The 15808-nt window shown below is 30.2% G+C and overlaps 1 protein-coding gene across 1 annotated transcript in view; it reads left to right on the forward strand.

Annotated features, from left to right (window-relative positions):
• Window positions 1-15808, forward strand: part of LOC129216543 (galanin receptor type 1-like) — a gene marked incomplete at its 5' end in the record, with an annotated part of 82363 nt that overhangs the window by 48677 nt on the left and 17878 nt on the right. The window contains one exon of the mRNA XM_054850758.1: window positions 5749-5963. Within this exon, the coding sequence (XP_054706733.1) occupies window positions 5749-5963 (215 nt within the window). The remainder of the gene's footprint in view (window positions 1-5748; window positions 5964-15808) is intronic.

A 15808-nucleotide genomic window follows, 5' to 3' on the forward strand; every position in this document is an offset into this window, starting at 1 on the left:
AAACTGCAATCCTCGGCTGGAATGACTGAGTTTGTGGTGTATTTCATGCATTTCTGCCTTAACCCTGGCTATAAGGCGGTAACTTACAGAAAATATGTTCGATATATTGCCTGAACAGTTTGTTTTCTCAATCTATTTAGTAACTTCTTCCCCTTCCAAAAAAAAAAAAAATATGTATATGTACTGGCTGGTAGTTTCAATTTCAAATCCAATCCGTTGCAATAGCTGCAAATATCACTATCTGGTGATTTAAGGCCAATGTTAAACTCGCAAAATTTTCTACGAACTTTTTACTTGCAATATTGCATCAACAGGATTATTGTATAATTTGAAAAGTGTTGTAATATTAAATTAGTCAGAATGCAAATAAATTCTCTTTAAATTTTTGCTATCATAATGACTTTCTCATCCTTCTAGCTTTTTCAAAAACTCTCAAATATAATTTATCCCTTACAGATTTTCTGCTAGCTTAATCACCACCACGATTCCCTTTTAGACTTCTAATCAACTTTTTAGCTGTATTACTTAACCTTGATGGTTTCAGTTGAGAAGGTGCATGTAAAAATTTTTACTTGCTTCATTTACTCTTTCTGTTACTGTTAAAAACGCTACAGTTAACATTGAATCCACATGTGCATTGTGGAATTCACTTGACCAAACTACGGCTTTCCTTTAGCTAAAAGGGATTTATTCAGTAAGTTACCGCCCTATAGCCAGGGCTAAGGCAGAAATACATGAAATTCACCGCCAGCTCAGTCAATTCCAGCCGAGGATTGCAGTTTCGTGCTTATTAGCACTCATCAGCCCCGCATAGGAGTGACTGAGCTGGAGGTGGAAAAATCTCTTAAGAAAGCCTAGAGTGCCAAACAAAATGGTAGCTAATACAGAATTAGCGTTGACCAGACGAGTGACCGAAAAAAAAGGTTTGGTTCAACTCGAATATTGAAGGTAAGGAAGGTATATTCAGTAAGTTACCTCCCTATAGCCAGGGTTAAGGCAGAAATACATGAAATACACCTCCAGCTCTGAGCTGGCGGTGTATTTCATGTAAAGTGGATTTGTTCTTGCTCGCTTAAGACGCAAGTATGGATATGTTCTTTTATGTACAGAACGTCTATTTTCGAAGCTATTAAATTACAGGATTTGATTTTCTTGGGGTGAAATCAACTACATCATAAACATAGGATTGAGGCTGACAAATAAAAATCAGTCGTTGACTCAACTTTGAGTTTTTGTGGATACGTTTGCTTTTGCATGGTATTTCTTCAGTTATACTTTGTTAATAATTCTGCTTGTAAATTTTGTATTTTTTCATTCACTTAATTTATTAAAATAAAAAAATTATTTGATTTATAAAAGAGTTCTATTATTCTTATTAGTCTATGTAAATAAAATCGTGCTTAATTTTAAACAAAATATTTTCTGCAATAAAGGTTAATTTTACACAAAAGGCTTTCTAGAACAACAGATATTATGACTAACTTGGATTCTAATTTTGCCCTAAGAGATAAAATCAATTGCGCGTTTCCTCATATATTATTTAAATAGAGATCTGAAAGGATGGATTAAAATCAAAACTTCCTTTTAATATAAAGTCTGTAATCATGGAGACCGGCAGTGATTACAGAGCCCTACTAAGATAAGAAAACAATCCTTTATAATATGTATTTCCAATCATGGATTCGAAACTACTCTCTGCAGCTTGCAGAGATAAATAACGATTTTAACATTGGACTAACGATACTGACTTGAATTTACATCATTAAAGCTAGAATGATAAAGTTAAATTGAAGCGGAGCTCTAAATTTGTGCAAACTCAAATTCGGCGTGATAATTGCTACTGTATTTCTGCATATTTATTGAATTTGATAAATTTGATAAATGTGGAATTAATGTGTTTGTGTCAGTTTGTTTCTCTTTGGTGATATTAGATGGCTAGAGCAATAAAATAAACTTTTAATAGGATAGGTTGATTTGTACATGTTTTTTATGCAAGTTTTTGTGCGAAAAACCGCATTGAACATTGTAGAAAAACAAATTAGGAAAAATTCAAAAAAAAAAAAAAAACATAGAAAATAAAACATTTTAAGAACTTCGTTTAAATTTAGATAAAATTAATTTAATTGAAAGGAAGGACGTGATACTCTCACCTTATAAGTTTAAAATCGTATGATGCTTTGTTTTTCACTATCGCGCATTTTTTTTCGTATAATTATAAAAATAACTGATTTTTTTAATTTACTTATTTGAAACAATTTATCGAGATATTATTTTTGAAAGTGTTTTTAAAGTGTACTCCATTGTCTGGCTTGGATGTGGAAACACTTGAAGTCTTTACATGGGACTAAACCATTTAAAAATAGCACAAAACCTTTATATTACAGGGAAAGATATAACAATTTTGTTTCATGTTTAAAAATAATCGATAAGCTAAAAAAAATATGGGTAAACAAAGTTTAAAATATTTTACAAACATTGAATCTTTAACCAATCTTGGTTTCCTTTATAAAATGGTTTAAAATTTTGCAAAAATAAAAACAATCTGTTGCCTAAAATATTATAAGTTTAGTATGTTGGTTAAATTTGTTTTTCCCATTTAACTTTAGAAGTAAAATGTTATGCATAACACTTTATTTCTAGTGTTAAAAAATACCTCATTAAAACATATACCTGAGATGTTTAATTTAAACGTAATGTTACATAGCACATAATGTTTAACTTAGTTTTCTGGTGTGAAAGTTATGTTTAACTAGGCAACAACTTACCAGACATTTTAAAAATTTAGTAGCTCTGATGTAAAACTAAAATCTGCCCATGAGAAATACAACAAGAACTACTTTTAGTAAAGCTACGAATGACATGTAACACAGAGCCAGTCGTGCTGCCGTTGATTTAAATAAATATTTGAAGCAAAAATAAGCTGGAACAAAAATGCTGAAGCTTTAGCTTCAAAAATAAATACAACATTTTCATCCTTTTCGGAAAAGAAGGTGAATGTTTGAAACGTGTCTGTTGACATATTCTTCCTCTTTTCACCTTTCAGAAGAAGTTTCTTAAAACCTGTCAAGTGTAGAGTAAAAATAGAGATATAGGTGCTTCTCATATATATGTTATTTACTTTATTTACGGGTACATATTTCCTGTATGTTTGAACATTGGTCTGAAAAGTAATGCAATTTTTTGTAGACATTAAATTTAAAACTTGCTTTTTACGTTTTATACATATACTTTAAAGCTTAATTCCATTAATAAATTAATTTTTGCAATACGTTAAAAATAAATACGAAAAATTATTTAATTAAAAAAAACCTTGACTGTGACTTTTTTTTTTAATTTTTCGGTAGATATGCTGTTATTACAAGTTTTTTTTTCCTTGCTCTTTTTTCTTTCTTTTTGATATTCATAAACACTCTTTTAACACAAACTTATTACATTAAAAATAGAACGTCCTAAACGACTAACTTAACTCTTAATGACTCACTTTGATTAAGATTACGAGACCGAATACGGTTGAAGTGTATGCCAAGAGGAGTTGCAAAATGTATGGCACAATGTGAAAAAGAATTGTTCGTTTAATGTACAGCTTTAAAACTGCGTATTACTTGCAAGTTTAAGCCACATAAATTTTCTGATGCTTTTGATTTTGACGAAATAATACACGATTATTAACAGCTGAATTCATTTATCATACTCATTGGCAGGAAAAATTATGATACTTGGACAGGTGTAGTAATAGTACTAAGTTAGAGAAATCTTAAAGGAAATTAAGTATTCACTAGTATAACGGCTAATTACTTAGATACTATTACTAAATTTTAAAAACAGCTTGGTTCGAGGAAACTGCCCCGCTCTGTCTCGCCGTCTCAGGCAGCATCGACCATATATTTCTGAAGTCAGTGCCTAGCAAGAACCTATTCTGTAATGTTTGCCCGTAATGGATAATTGCAGACCATTTCAGCAGACCAAATTGCTTTCAACTTATACGACTAAATTATTCCAACTTCTAGTCAGTACGACATGAGCGTAGGATCAAAACTTTTACTTGTAAGAATAAAAGAGATTAAATTTTACATTTTCTGTAAATTAACACTTCGACATGTTGACTCTCTTGCAAACAAAAATTTATTGCATTTTTTTCTGTATTAATGCTTAAAAAAACCCGTTGACCAGATTGTATAATATAATCACCGTTTTAAGAAAGCTTTGTTTAACTGTTTCCCAAAAAATAGTTATTTTAGAAACATGTCATTACTTTCTCACCCAATGCTATTTATTTAATAACTAAGAGTAATTGGTTCGATTAATATATCAACCTTAGTTTTCCCCACATAACTTTACTGATCAAATTAATCCCACCCTTTGTCTAACTATTGAAGACTTTTCTTTTATTTCTTTGAGCTGACATTTCGCTTTTTCAATCCTGTTTTATTGGTAGGTCGAAAATTTAGTGACTCTAAATTACATAGGTGAAATTGTTAAAAAATATTTGCCATTATTTATGAAGGGCTGAAACCGGTTGAGCTGTTGGTTAACTAGTGGAAAATGAAAAAAAAAATGAGCACTGATCAGTCCTGTTAATCATAAGGCCAACAAAAAGTGAGTTCTACGTAATACACGGGTTTCGATGAGAAAGTTCTCTCATGAAGTAACTCATCAGAACGGCTAAATGGCAAAAAAAACTTCGATCCTAGGCCGTTGAAATTCAAATCGTTCAGCCATTCACTGAAGCAAACTCGTGCGGCTCCAAAGATGCCAAAACTTCTGAGACAGGCCTAAAGTCAGCTGTGAGAGAGATTCATTTTTACTGATAAGAAGCTCTTTACCGTCCATCTAACCCGCAACTTCTAGACCGATAGGATTTGATCAATATGCACTCCAAACACTCGGGAATTGTTAAACATTGTCAAAATCCAAAGTCTGTCTTGATCTAGGGAGCAAACAGCGAAATACTTCTGTTTTTTGAGGATGAGAACATTGAAGTTAATTGAAAAGTGCGCCCTCGGAGCATTTTAAAAACTGCTGTACTTCCGTGGGCGAAAAAGCACTTTTTCGATCCAAACAGGACGTTTCAACCCGACTCCGCAACAAGACATGCGGAGACAAGCCAAGACAAGTCAACAAGACATGAGAGGAGAATGGCAAATTTTTCGGACATTGTATTATCTGTACAGTGGACACTCTACTCGCCAGATCTTAATACCATGCATGAGTGTTTGTTCTATTTTGGGGTCTAGTGTCTGCACTAAAACACACAAAGCTTGGACTCTCTAAAGTAATCATTTTGGTGGGAATGGGATAGTTTTAAAGTAGAATACTTGCAACCCATGGTTGAAAAATTTAATTAGCGATTGTGCATCTGCATTGCTGCAAAAGGCATCCACTTAGAAGCAAAAAAAAATCTTACTCAAGTTCTACTTATATGAGTTTGTTTTATGTTGTACTTCCTTATTTAATTTTAATGAAATTATATTAAAAAATGCTAATCCAAGCTTTTTCTGCTGCACTTACTGTGTTTTCCTTTCTTGAGAAAATTAACTTACTTTACATGGTGTGATTTCTTCTCGCAGTAAGAGTTGAAATTTTTAAAATATGACGCAAGGACATTAAAAGCAGGGAAATAGCACGAACTCTTTCAGATGCCTAGATACTTTTTTGCTTGTATCATTCTATATATTTCATCATCTATTGTGGTCACTATCAGATATCTTATAGCTATTTTTAAACATAATATTTTTATCCATTTTCCAGAGAATCTATCCCATCACTTATTTCAACAACAGTACAAGCATCACCGCTTTCTATTGCTGGGACTCAAACGATAGTGTAGCTTTTGGAATCGCCATCTATCAGCTGGTTGCTATATTTCTGTTGCCTGCCGTATTCATGACCGCCTGCTACATCTGCGTCATTCGCGAACTTTGGAGTAGTACTAGGACTGTTGCTGCTATGACAAGACCAAACGAGTAAGCACTATACCGGAAATTTTCATTTTCCATGCATAATTAAATACTTATCAGATGGCTTATAATGTTATCGTATATAATCACGTTTAAGAAGTAGTTAAATTTTATCTTACAAAAAAATTTTACTTTATATGTGTTACAGATAAGAATGAAATTTAGCTTTGAAAATTATGAAAATCCGTCAAATCTGACTATGGTCATCATTGTATCAGTTAAATTATTCATTATGTATATTTAATTATCTTTCAGAAAATAAAAACATATCTGCAACGGAAATACATAACATTGTTGTAAGATTCTTACCATGTCGTAACCAATCTTCAATGTGTCTCTTCAAAGTATTCATAAAATCTGTACCTCAGTAACCGGTTGCTAACCGCAGTGAGTAACTGATTGCTAACCGCAGCGTTCTTGAAAGCTACCGGTTAACTGATTGCTTCCGATGTCTTTTTATGAGCCTCACCGGTTGATCTACCGATTGAGCGCAACTCTAGCTGGTTGATTGGTTGATGGAACCACGTGACATTTTTCACCAATTATATGTATTTTTCACCTGAGTGTTATTCGTCTGTGTCATGTCTTTGCAAGTAACCGGTGACCAACCGAAAGCGTTCGATGAAGCATTGGTTCGTGAACAACCGGTTAGTAACCACTGACATCATTGTTGTCACGTGATTAACCAACCGGTCGCTACCGGTCGTGCTCGTCGAACGTAAAGTCAGAGACAGACTAACGTAAGTCACATAATCGCTACTTTACAGGAGGGCGGGTAAACGGTCACTTGGATACAAAGAATTTTACTCCCACTCTTTTAACACTAGTAATTTATTACAAATGAACCTTTTTTAGGATTATCCCCATATGGCTCGATGCGGAATAAGATTATACATACAATGTACTAATAAACGTAAAATCGTAATTTTGGGACTTTAGTCTGGCTGTGAGGTTCATATATTTGAACAAATAACGTATTAATTTACTAATTAATTCATTTATGACAAGATCTACTAGCGTTTAGTTACGAAGCCAAACATCGTTCTACAAGACAATCTTAATATAAGGCAAAAATGGATGTAAATGCCAAAATTTAAAACTTCATGATAATGGGTAAAAATGGTAGAAGAACCGCTCCTATGTTTTGAAACAAGGGATAGTAATACCTGGAGCAAATGAATTGTAGTGCCGAAACTTAAACTTTGATGATAATTGGTACAAATGGTAGGCAAACATCTCCTATGCTTTGAGGAAAGAGATAGTAGTAGTGGGCCAGGAGGGTGCTGCTATACAGCATGATTTAGAAAACATTTGTAATGAAAGCTTACCTAAGATCAGAACTTTAAGCCCTTTTTACTCAAAACTTCGAAAAAAAAATCTACATCCTTTTGCTTATCTTTGCCTCATATGAAATAGAATTGATTTACGTAATGAAAATTTTTAACGTGATACTCTTTGACGGCAAGGGCGGCAATGTAGAAATATGAAGCAATGAATGATTGAACGCAGATTTAAGTGCTTTTAGATCTCTATCTTATAAAACAATGAAAACATCCGTGCTTTTAAAACCTTTAATTACAAAATGTCTACTTTGTGATCAAATGATATTTAGACATTAAAAACTATTTCTATTTCAATTCATAAAAAATAACAATTTTTGTTGAAAACAAAACTGTAGAGTTATCGAAAAACAGAGACCGACAGAGCTCATCTTCTAAGTCAGTCATACAGTTATCGGTAAATCTTGAATTCTATTTTATCACACTACATTATTGAGAAAGCTAGTTGATTTCGAACATTTATTTTTCATGTATTAATATATTCTCATAAGCTTAGAAACGCTAAAAATGATTTAAAAACCTTTATCAAATAGAAATCTTAAGTGTTGCACCAATACTTTAGACATTAATTGCAAAACTACGGCACAGTGGAAGTTTGTTTCGCTGTAATAAATTATTTTTAGTTGTCCTTAATTAAAAATGTACAAAACTGTGGCAACAAAATAATGTAGACAAGGAATGTTTTAATTTCTGATTTTAAAGTTTCAATGTTTAAATCTTAAACAACTAAAATTAAGGAATGCGTACACTTCACAAAAATAGAATAAACACTAGTAGTAGAACTAAGAAATAATGCCCAACTCTTGAAATTTAATGCTCCACATTAGTTATAGAATTTCGCAGGAATAAATCACTTCACCAAATGAAAGGAAAATTCAGTCTGGATTTCCTTATTAGTACAGCAGCTGTGAAAAACAATACGGACATTTAATTATCAGCCTCCCAAGTACACTTGAGACGATAACCAAAATTCACGTAATAAACAAAGTAAAGAGAACAGTACTACTAATTCCATTTTCGAGCTAAAGAAACCCAAAATCAATTACATGGAAAACTTGTCAACAATTCCTTTTGTTCTTTACTTTCTCTTTCTATAGGGTAGTTTCAAGCATAAAAATTACCTTTTGAAACGTTGCAAAATCAATTTCAAACATTTTCCAGATTGTAAATGTCTTAAGAATGAAAAATACTTAAAGAATGACAGAACTGTCGCTATTTCGAACTTATTTGCTAATAAAAATTGAAATGTTTAGCATGTAATAAAATACAACAAACAAATTATTGGGTACTTTTAAACATTCCACGTTGCATACATTGGCATAAATCATTAAAAGGAATGGATAGAACTGGAGTGGAGAGAGTTGATAAATAAACACTAATTATGCATAAGTATTTTTACATGACTATTTTTTCAAAAGTAAAGTTTCGGAGTGTAATTAAACGCAAGAATAAGAATAAAGATTTTTAGCAGGTGTTGGATTTTAAATTCATGAGTTCTGTGTCAAAACATTCTTCAGTACATTAGACTTTTTCAGAATGCTAATTAACTGTAATAAAACATTGTGTTGTTTAAATGAATTTCCATTCTGTTTAAGTGATTTTGTAGAACGTGCTTCGAACTTTATTAAGGTTATTTACTAAAATAATCGGCGCCGATCAAAGAGTTTTCGTTAAAAGCTTTTCAAATCAATCAACTTGGAAATTATTTATTCCTCCTCCTTTTCTTCTTGTACATTCCAATTATCGTGAAAATTTTAAAATCACAGTAGCATTTATTTCAGATGCAGTAATTAGATAGATTTTGCATTCTAAAAACGTACTCCACGTTTACATTCAAACGCATTTCATTTGAGAAAGTAAAAATGAGTTGCAAAAGTTACATTTTGCATTTTTAATATCAGGAGCTAGTTAATTTTTTAATAGCATCTTCGTAAATGCTTTTTTTTCTTTTGTTTTTTACATTTTAAAAGAGCTGAATGTTTTTGAGGGGACAATATTCTGTTACGGACTTTTTTAAATCTGCTCGGACAAAAATTGAAAAATAGAAAATATCCTGATTTTCTTCTTTTTTTTTTTTTTTTTTTTTTTTTCATCATTTTGATGATTACATGCTTTGATCCTGAAAATCGATTATTTTTTTTTCCAACCATGCAGCTCGTGTTGTGTGTTGATTGATAAAGGTGCTCCAGCTATTTGTACCGTTGAATTTACATTTTAAAAGAACCGAATACGTTAAGGGACTAATAATTTGTTCATTATTTTTTGTTATTTATTCAAATACAAATCGTTATAAGCAGATAATAGTCAGGCTTTTTTTACTTACATTATTACGATGGAAAAATGTTATGTTTCAGAAATTATCACGTTGCACCAAAGTAGCATTTATTGTGCATTGATTGGCAAAGATTTGTTGAACATTACGCATGATTTTAACGCGTTTTTTTTTTTTTTTTTTCAATTTAAAAGTGAAAAAGAGAAAGGTGAAGCAATGTTACGATAAACAGTTTGAAAAATAAAAATAGTTTGATCAAACTACCAGCATATACATTTTTCAACTAAAAAAGAAGGAGGGGGGGGGGCAGACTTTAAAATGAAAAAAGTTAACAAATCTGAGGCAATGTTTTTAAAAAGTTGGGAACAATGTTTAATGTAAATTTTATCGTTTTTTTTTTTTTTTTGTCAAAATTTTTATGCAAAACTATCTCAAATATGTTCTTTAAACTTTAAAAATTTGCGATTTTTTTTTTTCAAAACGTATTCAGTTACATTCAATTCTCTTTAAAATGAAACATGCTTCAATTCCATAGCTCGCATAAAACTAAATTCATAGCATTTTAAACAGATTTTAGTAAAATTTTCAACAAAAAAGTGTCCCACATTATTTGATGAAACTGCTGATCTCTTCATGATCGCACTCTGAAACTTCGAAATGAATTCTTTAAAATGCCTTAAAAGTTACGTTAATTTCTAAAACTTTCAAAAGACTTTACCTCCTAACTTCTTAAATTTTAAAATTTTTTGATTGTGTGATTTTTTTTTCGAAAAGTATTTTATGTTACGTATCAAGTTATAATGCATGTAATGGTATTTAAAGTTAGTTTTTATACAATTCTACATCTTCCACAGAACTTGAGTAATAACGTTTTAAAGCGTAACTAGGGGTAATAAAAAGTTATTTACAAGGAATTTCAAAGCTAACTACTGATCAATTATGAATGATAATTTCTTTTAAAAATTACATAAAGTGCTTACGAGTAAAATCTTTAGAAATTTACAAAAAACTCAGGTGGTCAGGTTTAGAGGGGTTTTTTTTCTTTTTTTTTGGGGGGGGGGGAGAGTTGATTTTTTTTAAATACCCAAACTGGTTGACTAAAATTATGCAACTGTCTAATTTAACTTATTGAAGTGACAAAAAACTGCGAAAATTAACTTAAATGACCATTTATTTAAGAATAAGAAAATAACCCACTAAGGTCTATTATTTCTTAAGAAAAGAAATAAAAATGTCTGTTGGAATATCTAACTCAATATGAAAACGAAAAAATATTGTTTTAAAGGGAGCTAGAAGTGGTATTTCCAGTGTCTTTATAAACAAGGTAAATGAGGAAAATAATACATGCCAATAGAGTATTCGAAACGTTTTTTCTATTTGCTTTATCTTTACTAATAACAAAGCTGAAAGTCTGGATGTCTGGATCTCTGTGACGCGCATAGCGCCTAGACCGTTTGGCCGATTTTTATGAAATTAGGCACAAAACTAGTTTGAACTATAAATTGTGCACCTCGAAGCGATTTTTCAAAAATTCGATTTCGTTCTTTTTCTATTCCAATTTTAAGAACATTTTACCGAGAAAATTATAATTACATGGACGAGTATATTATCATAACATGGGTAAGCAAATTACCATAATATGAGCGAGCAAATTGGCGAGAAATTCATCATCCATTCTTTGTAAATATGCAGGTGAACCAAATGGTCTTTTAATTTTCTACTACGGGTAAAGCTGTGCGCGTACCGCTTTTCCATCATAAAATCAATATTATTTCGACTTAATATATAGTTTAGCAATAAACATTAAGTTATAAGTGTTTTTTCATCAATTTTAAAGTGTAGTCATCCAAGCTCTTAATTTGTCGAAAACTAAAAAATTTTAATAACTGCTACTTTTTTATAGATTTAGAATAAGAAAAAAAATAATATTCCATCGCCTCCATTTTTCAAAATCCAAAAGCAACGGTAAATATTTAATTGAATCAAAATTGAAATGCATGGAAAGATTCTTGCGATTCAGACTTTTCAAAATCTGTGAAGATAATGCTTTGTAATAATTTACCGAGAAAAAATATAATTTAATTTTCCTACGGCAATTAAATAATGAAATATTCAAGATTTGAAAATACTTTCATTAGGGTTCAAATATTTTCTTTTCGCCGAAGCTAAACATCAATTACTAAAGTCAATTTTATTTTAGCTTGGCTTAGCCAGGCTAATTAACTTTTAAGAGACACATGTAATGGAAGTGGTGAAGGAATGGAAGCAACTTTATGCTTGATAGAATAAATATGTTTTAATCAAACGAAAGAAAATTGTTTAATTAAAAATTGATTGCCCTGTTGAATAAAATAGAGATATAATGCACTCAAAACGATTTAATGAAATTTGGTTGCTTTTCTCTATTGGAGTATTTTATATATTACATAAGTTAAACTCTATAATATATGGGAAAATCAATCAGTAATGGCTTTAATTGGATTTTTAACATATGTTGTAGCAGTTTTAATATTCTATTTAAAATATTTTTAAACAAGTTAATAAAAGATTTTTTAAAAAACTAAAATTTAACGGCTAATATTATTATTTTTTTTTTTTACTATTGCTTTTAGAAATTTTGTCAGTTGGGTCGTGGCAAACAGTTCGGCGATAAATATTATACATATACATATATATATATATATATATACACACACACTTTATGACCAAAAGTTTTAGGACACTTTCAAAAATTCTTATTTTTAACGATTTATCAAGAAATAAAAGACCGATTGCTTTTTAACTTTAATCACAAAAAAGATAAGTTCGAGCTGTCATTTTCCATTAAAAGTTATAACCCCCATAAATGTAGAGAATCAGCAATAAATTGAGGAAAACAAAAATGATTTTTGATCATCGTTCATTATTAATAGCTGAAAATGAGGTATAAATCTCAAAAATCAGTTACCTTACTATGTCCAATTTTCTAACGAACATTCGAGAAAATATCACTAATTTTTATGATATCAGATAAGGGCATTTCTTTCAGAACTACAAATTTTATTTGAAGGTTTTTGGCTCGTAACACGCAAAGTTTTCCATCAAAACTTACCAAACTCTCAGAAAACATGACAGTATACCCGAGAAGTATGAAACTTAAATTTGAAGTCAAAATGTTAAAAATTGGATAAAATATGAACATTTAAAGCAATTAATTTTTCACTGCGCATGCGTGAAAGATAATAATTTATAACTTTAATAATATAAACTCCAGCTAAATTCTAAAAATTCCAATTCAATATCTTAAAAATTTAGAAAGTTATCAGCTAAATTTTTAAGATATTGAATTGGAATTTTGTTATGAGTTGAAAAATCTAGTTAAAATTAAGATTACAAAAATTAAAAATTGCTATCTTTAACGCATGCGCTGTGAAAAAATAATTGCTTTAAACGTTCATATTTCATTAAATTTTCAGCATTTTAACTTCAATTTTGAGTATTATACTTCTCTTGTATGTTGTCATGTTTTCTGAAAAATTGGCAAGTTTTGATCAAAAGCTTTGCGTGTTATGATCCTAAAACCTCCAAATAAAATTTGTAGTTCTGAAAGAAATGCTTATATCTTCATGATTATCAGTGATATTTTCTCGAAAGTACGTAAAATAATTGTATATAGTAAGGTAACTTATTTCTGAAATTTACAGCTCAATCTCAGCAATTTATGATGAACGATGATCTAAAGCATTTTTGTTTTCCTCAAATTGTAACTGATTCCCTAAATGCATGGGTGATATAACTGTCAATGGAAAATGACAGATGAAACACACCTTTTATGTGACTAAAGATGAAGAGCAATTGGTTTCCTATTTCTCGAGAAATCCTAAAATATGTGAAAATGTTCCAATACTTCTGGTCATATATATATATATATATATATATATATATATATATATATATATATATATATATATATATATATATATATATATATATATATATATATGACCTTAAGATATAGGAAGTCATTTCATTGGTTTAATAAAAAATAATAAAAGAAAAAGAAACATACAAAATTGTTGTATTTTCTAAAACTTGTTAGCCCTCTACATGTGCCTCCAAATGTATGGAAAACAAAGTTTGAAAAAAAAAAAAACATAATTGTTCTAAATTTATTTTTTTTTTTATTTTCCACCTTTTTATTATGTAGTCGATATTAGGAGCACCTGGTTTGCGGTATTAGAAACATATTTTTAGAAACTGAAGAATGCTATTGTTCAGTTATTTTTTATATCAGGATATATAACTTTAAGATCTATACATTTCATATTGTTACTAGCTGTACCCGACACGCGTTGCTACGCCAACAAAAAAATACATCATTATACTGATTTTCATGACAATCGGTTGAACGGGGCAGAAGTTGCTACTCTGCAGTGCCACCTGGTGGCGAGTGGCCTTAATGAGCATATTATGCACCTTCTCCGTGGAAAAATACATATATATATATATAGCAATTTTTATAATAATCGGTTCAGGTATCAAGTGAAGCCGTGACTATACTCAAATTTTGTACTCACGCAGTTTGCAAGATCAATCAATCGCTAAAAATATCAAATAGAAAATCGTATTTATCCAATGCATTGTGACTTAAATTGGAATAAAAAAGGAACTATTGATCGGATTTTTTTCGAACTGGTCTATAAACATTCCCAGTAGCAAAAATAACAAACGGTGTAAGTTTCAGCCAAATCTGCCGGGTAGTTTTTGAGTTCATGGATGACATACAGACAAACATTCATTTATATATATATAGATTTACACTCAACAGGCTAATAATATTAACATTTTATTGAATGAATATTTAGACACATACTATCACAACAACTTCAGAATAGTTTCACGTTTTTTGCGAAACATTTATACCTTTTGGAAGTAAATTGAAAAGTTCATTTATAACATTTTATAACTGTAAAAATAAAACTTAATAGGATCGATCTGGTTCATTAGTAAAAAGACCTTTTCATTTAAATGCATACTTTGACTTTAAAGGAACAATATTTTAATTTATAAAAATCGCTGAAAGTTGATTGCTTTGAACAAATGCATTAAGAAAAACAATTGCTTTCAGTCCATTAAGTAATGTAAAATATGAATACATATGCAAGATACACCTTGATTCCAATGGGAATAATTACATTTAAATTGATTGCTTTTAGCGAAAACAATAAGTATGCTTTTCTTTTCAGAAATTCGAAACATTTTATTCTGGGACAGATTTTTTCATTTTGCAAGGAACATAAAAGATTTCTAACAAGCAACTCTTGAATAATAGGATGGCAAACATATGTTTTTGTTCTGCACTGAAAAAAGCTTTTATAAAAAAAAATAATCTTAATGAAGTTCTTTACAAAATGTAGGTATTTTTAGGATTAAAAGATTAGCAGTTTTATTTTTAATCGTGGACTTTGAAAAACAATGATGATTAAAATAAGACAATCAAGTGATAAACGAAAGAGTATTTTAATCGTTGTAGACATATTGAAAATGATTTACGGATTAGCTCAAGCTTCTAATCAGTTGAAAAATTATTCCTTTTTTTATGTAAAGCAAATATTTCAAAAGAACTCTTAACTGTTATTTCCATCCTTTTAAATTTATTGTTGGCAACTCATTTTACGGTTTGTTTTTATCCAGCTGAAACCTTACGAAAACTTTTCAGAACCAAACCTTTTGTTGTCTATAAATTATAAATCTCGAAAAACTGTCTGCTTTTAGTATTAGTTTACATGTCTCAAATATTTAAACTTTCTAATGCATTCAAACTGAAGAAAAAGATCAAGAAAAAGTTAGGTGCATTTGAACGTAAGATGTGCATCTAATATTTATAGCAACACGAAGTAGAAAAATATTTTCATGGATCTGTTGTATGCTGTCTTTTAAACTTTTCCAAACCTTTAATCAATAAATAAACGATTTAAAAGAACTGTTGTTTGGATCAATTTTATAAATAGCTTATGCAATTACAAAGGATATTTTATTAAACAATTTTCACAACCTAAATGAAGTTTTTTAATTCTTCGGTTATCTCGAGTACGGTTCTGACACTGCAGGTTTTTGATTCAGATAGCCCATCCCGTTTTAACACAAAAATGAGTTATTGAAACTTTATATTGTGCTTGTGTTATCATATAATTATTTAGAAATCCGTTTTTCCCTACCTCTATTCGGGCGATCAAGCAGACTTTGTACTTATTTATGTA

Source organism: Uloborus diversus, chromosome 2 (genome assembly GCF_026930045.1).
Source record: "Uloborus diversus isolate 005 chromosome 2, Udiv.v.3.1, whole genome shotgun sequence".
Classification (NCBI taxonomy): Eukaryota; Metazoa; Arthropoda; class Arachnida; order Araneae; family Uloboridae; genus Uloborus; species Uloborus diversus.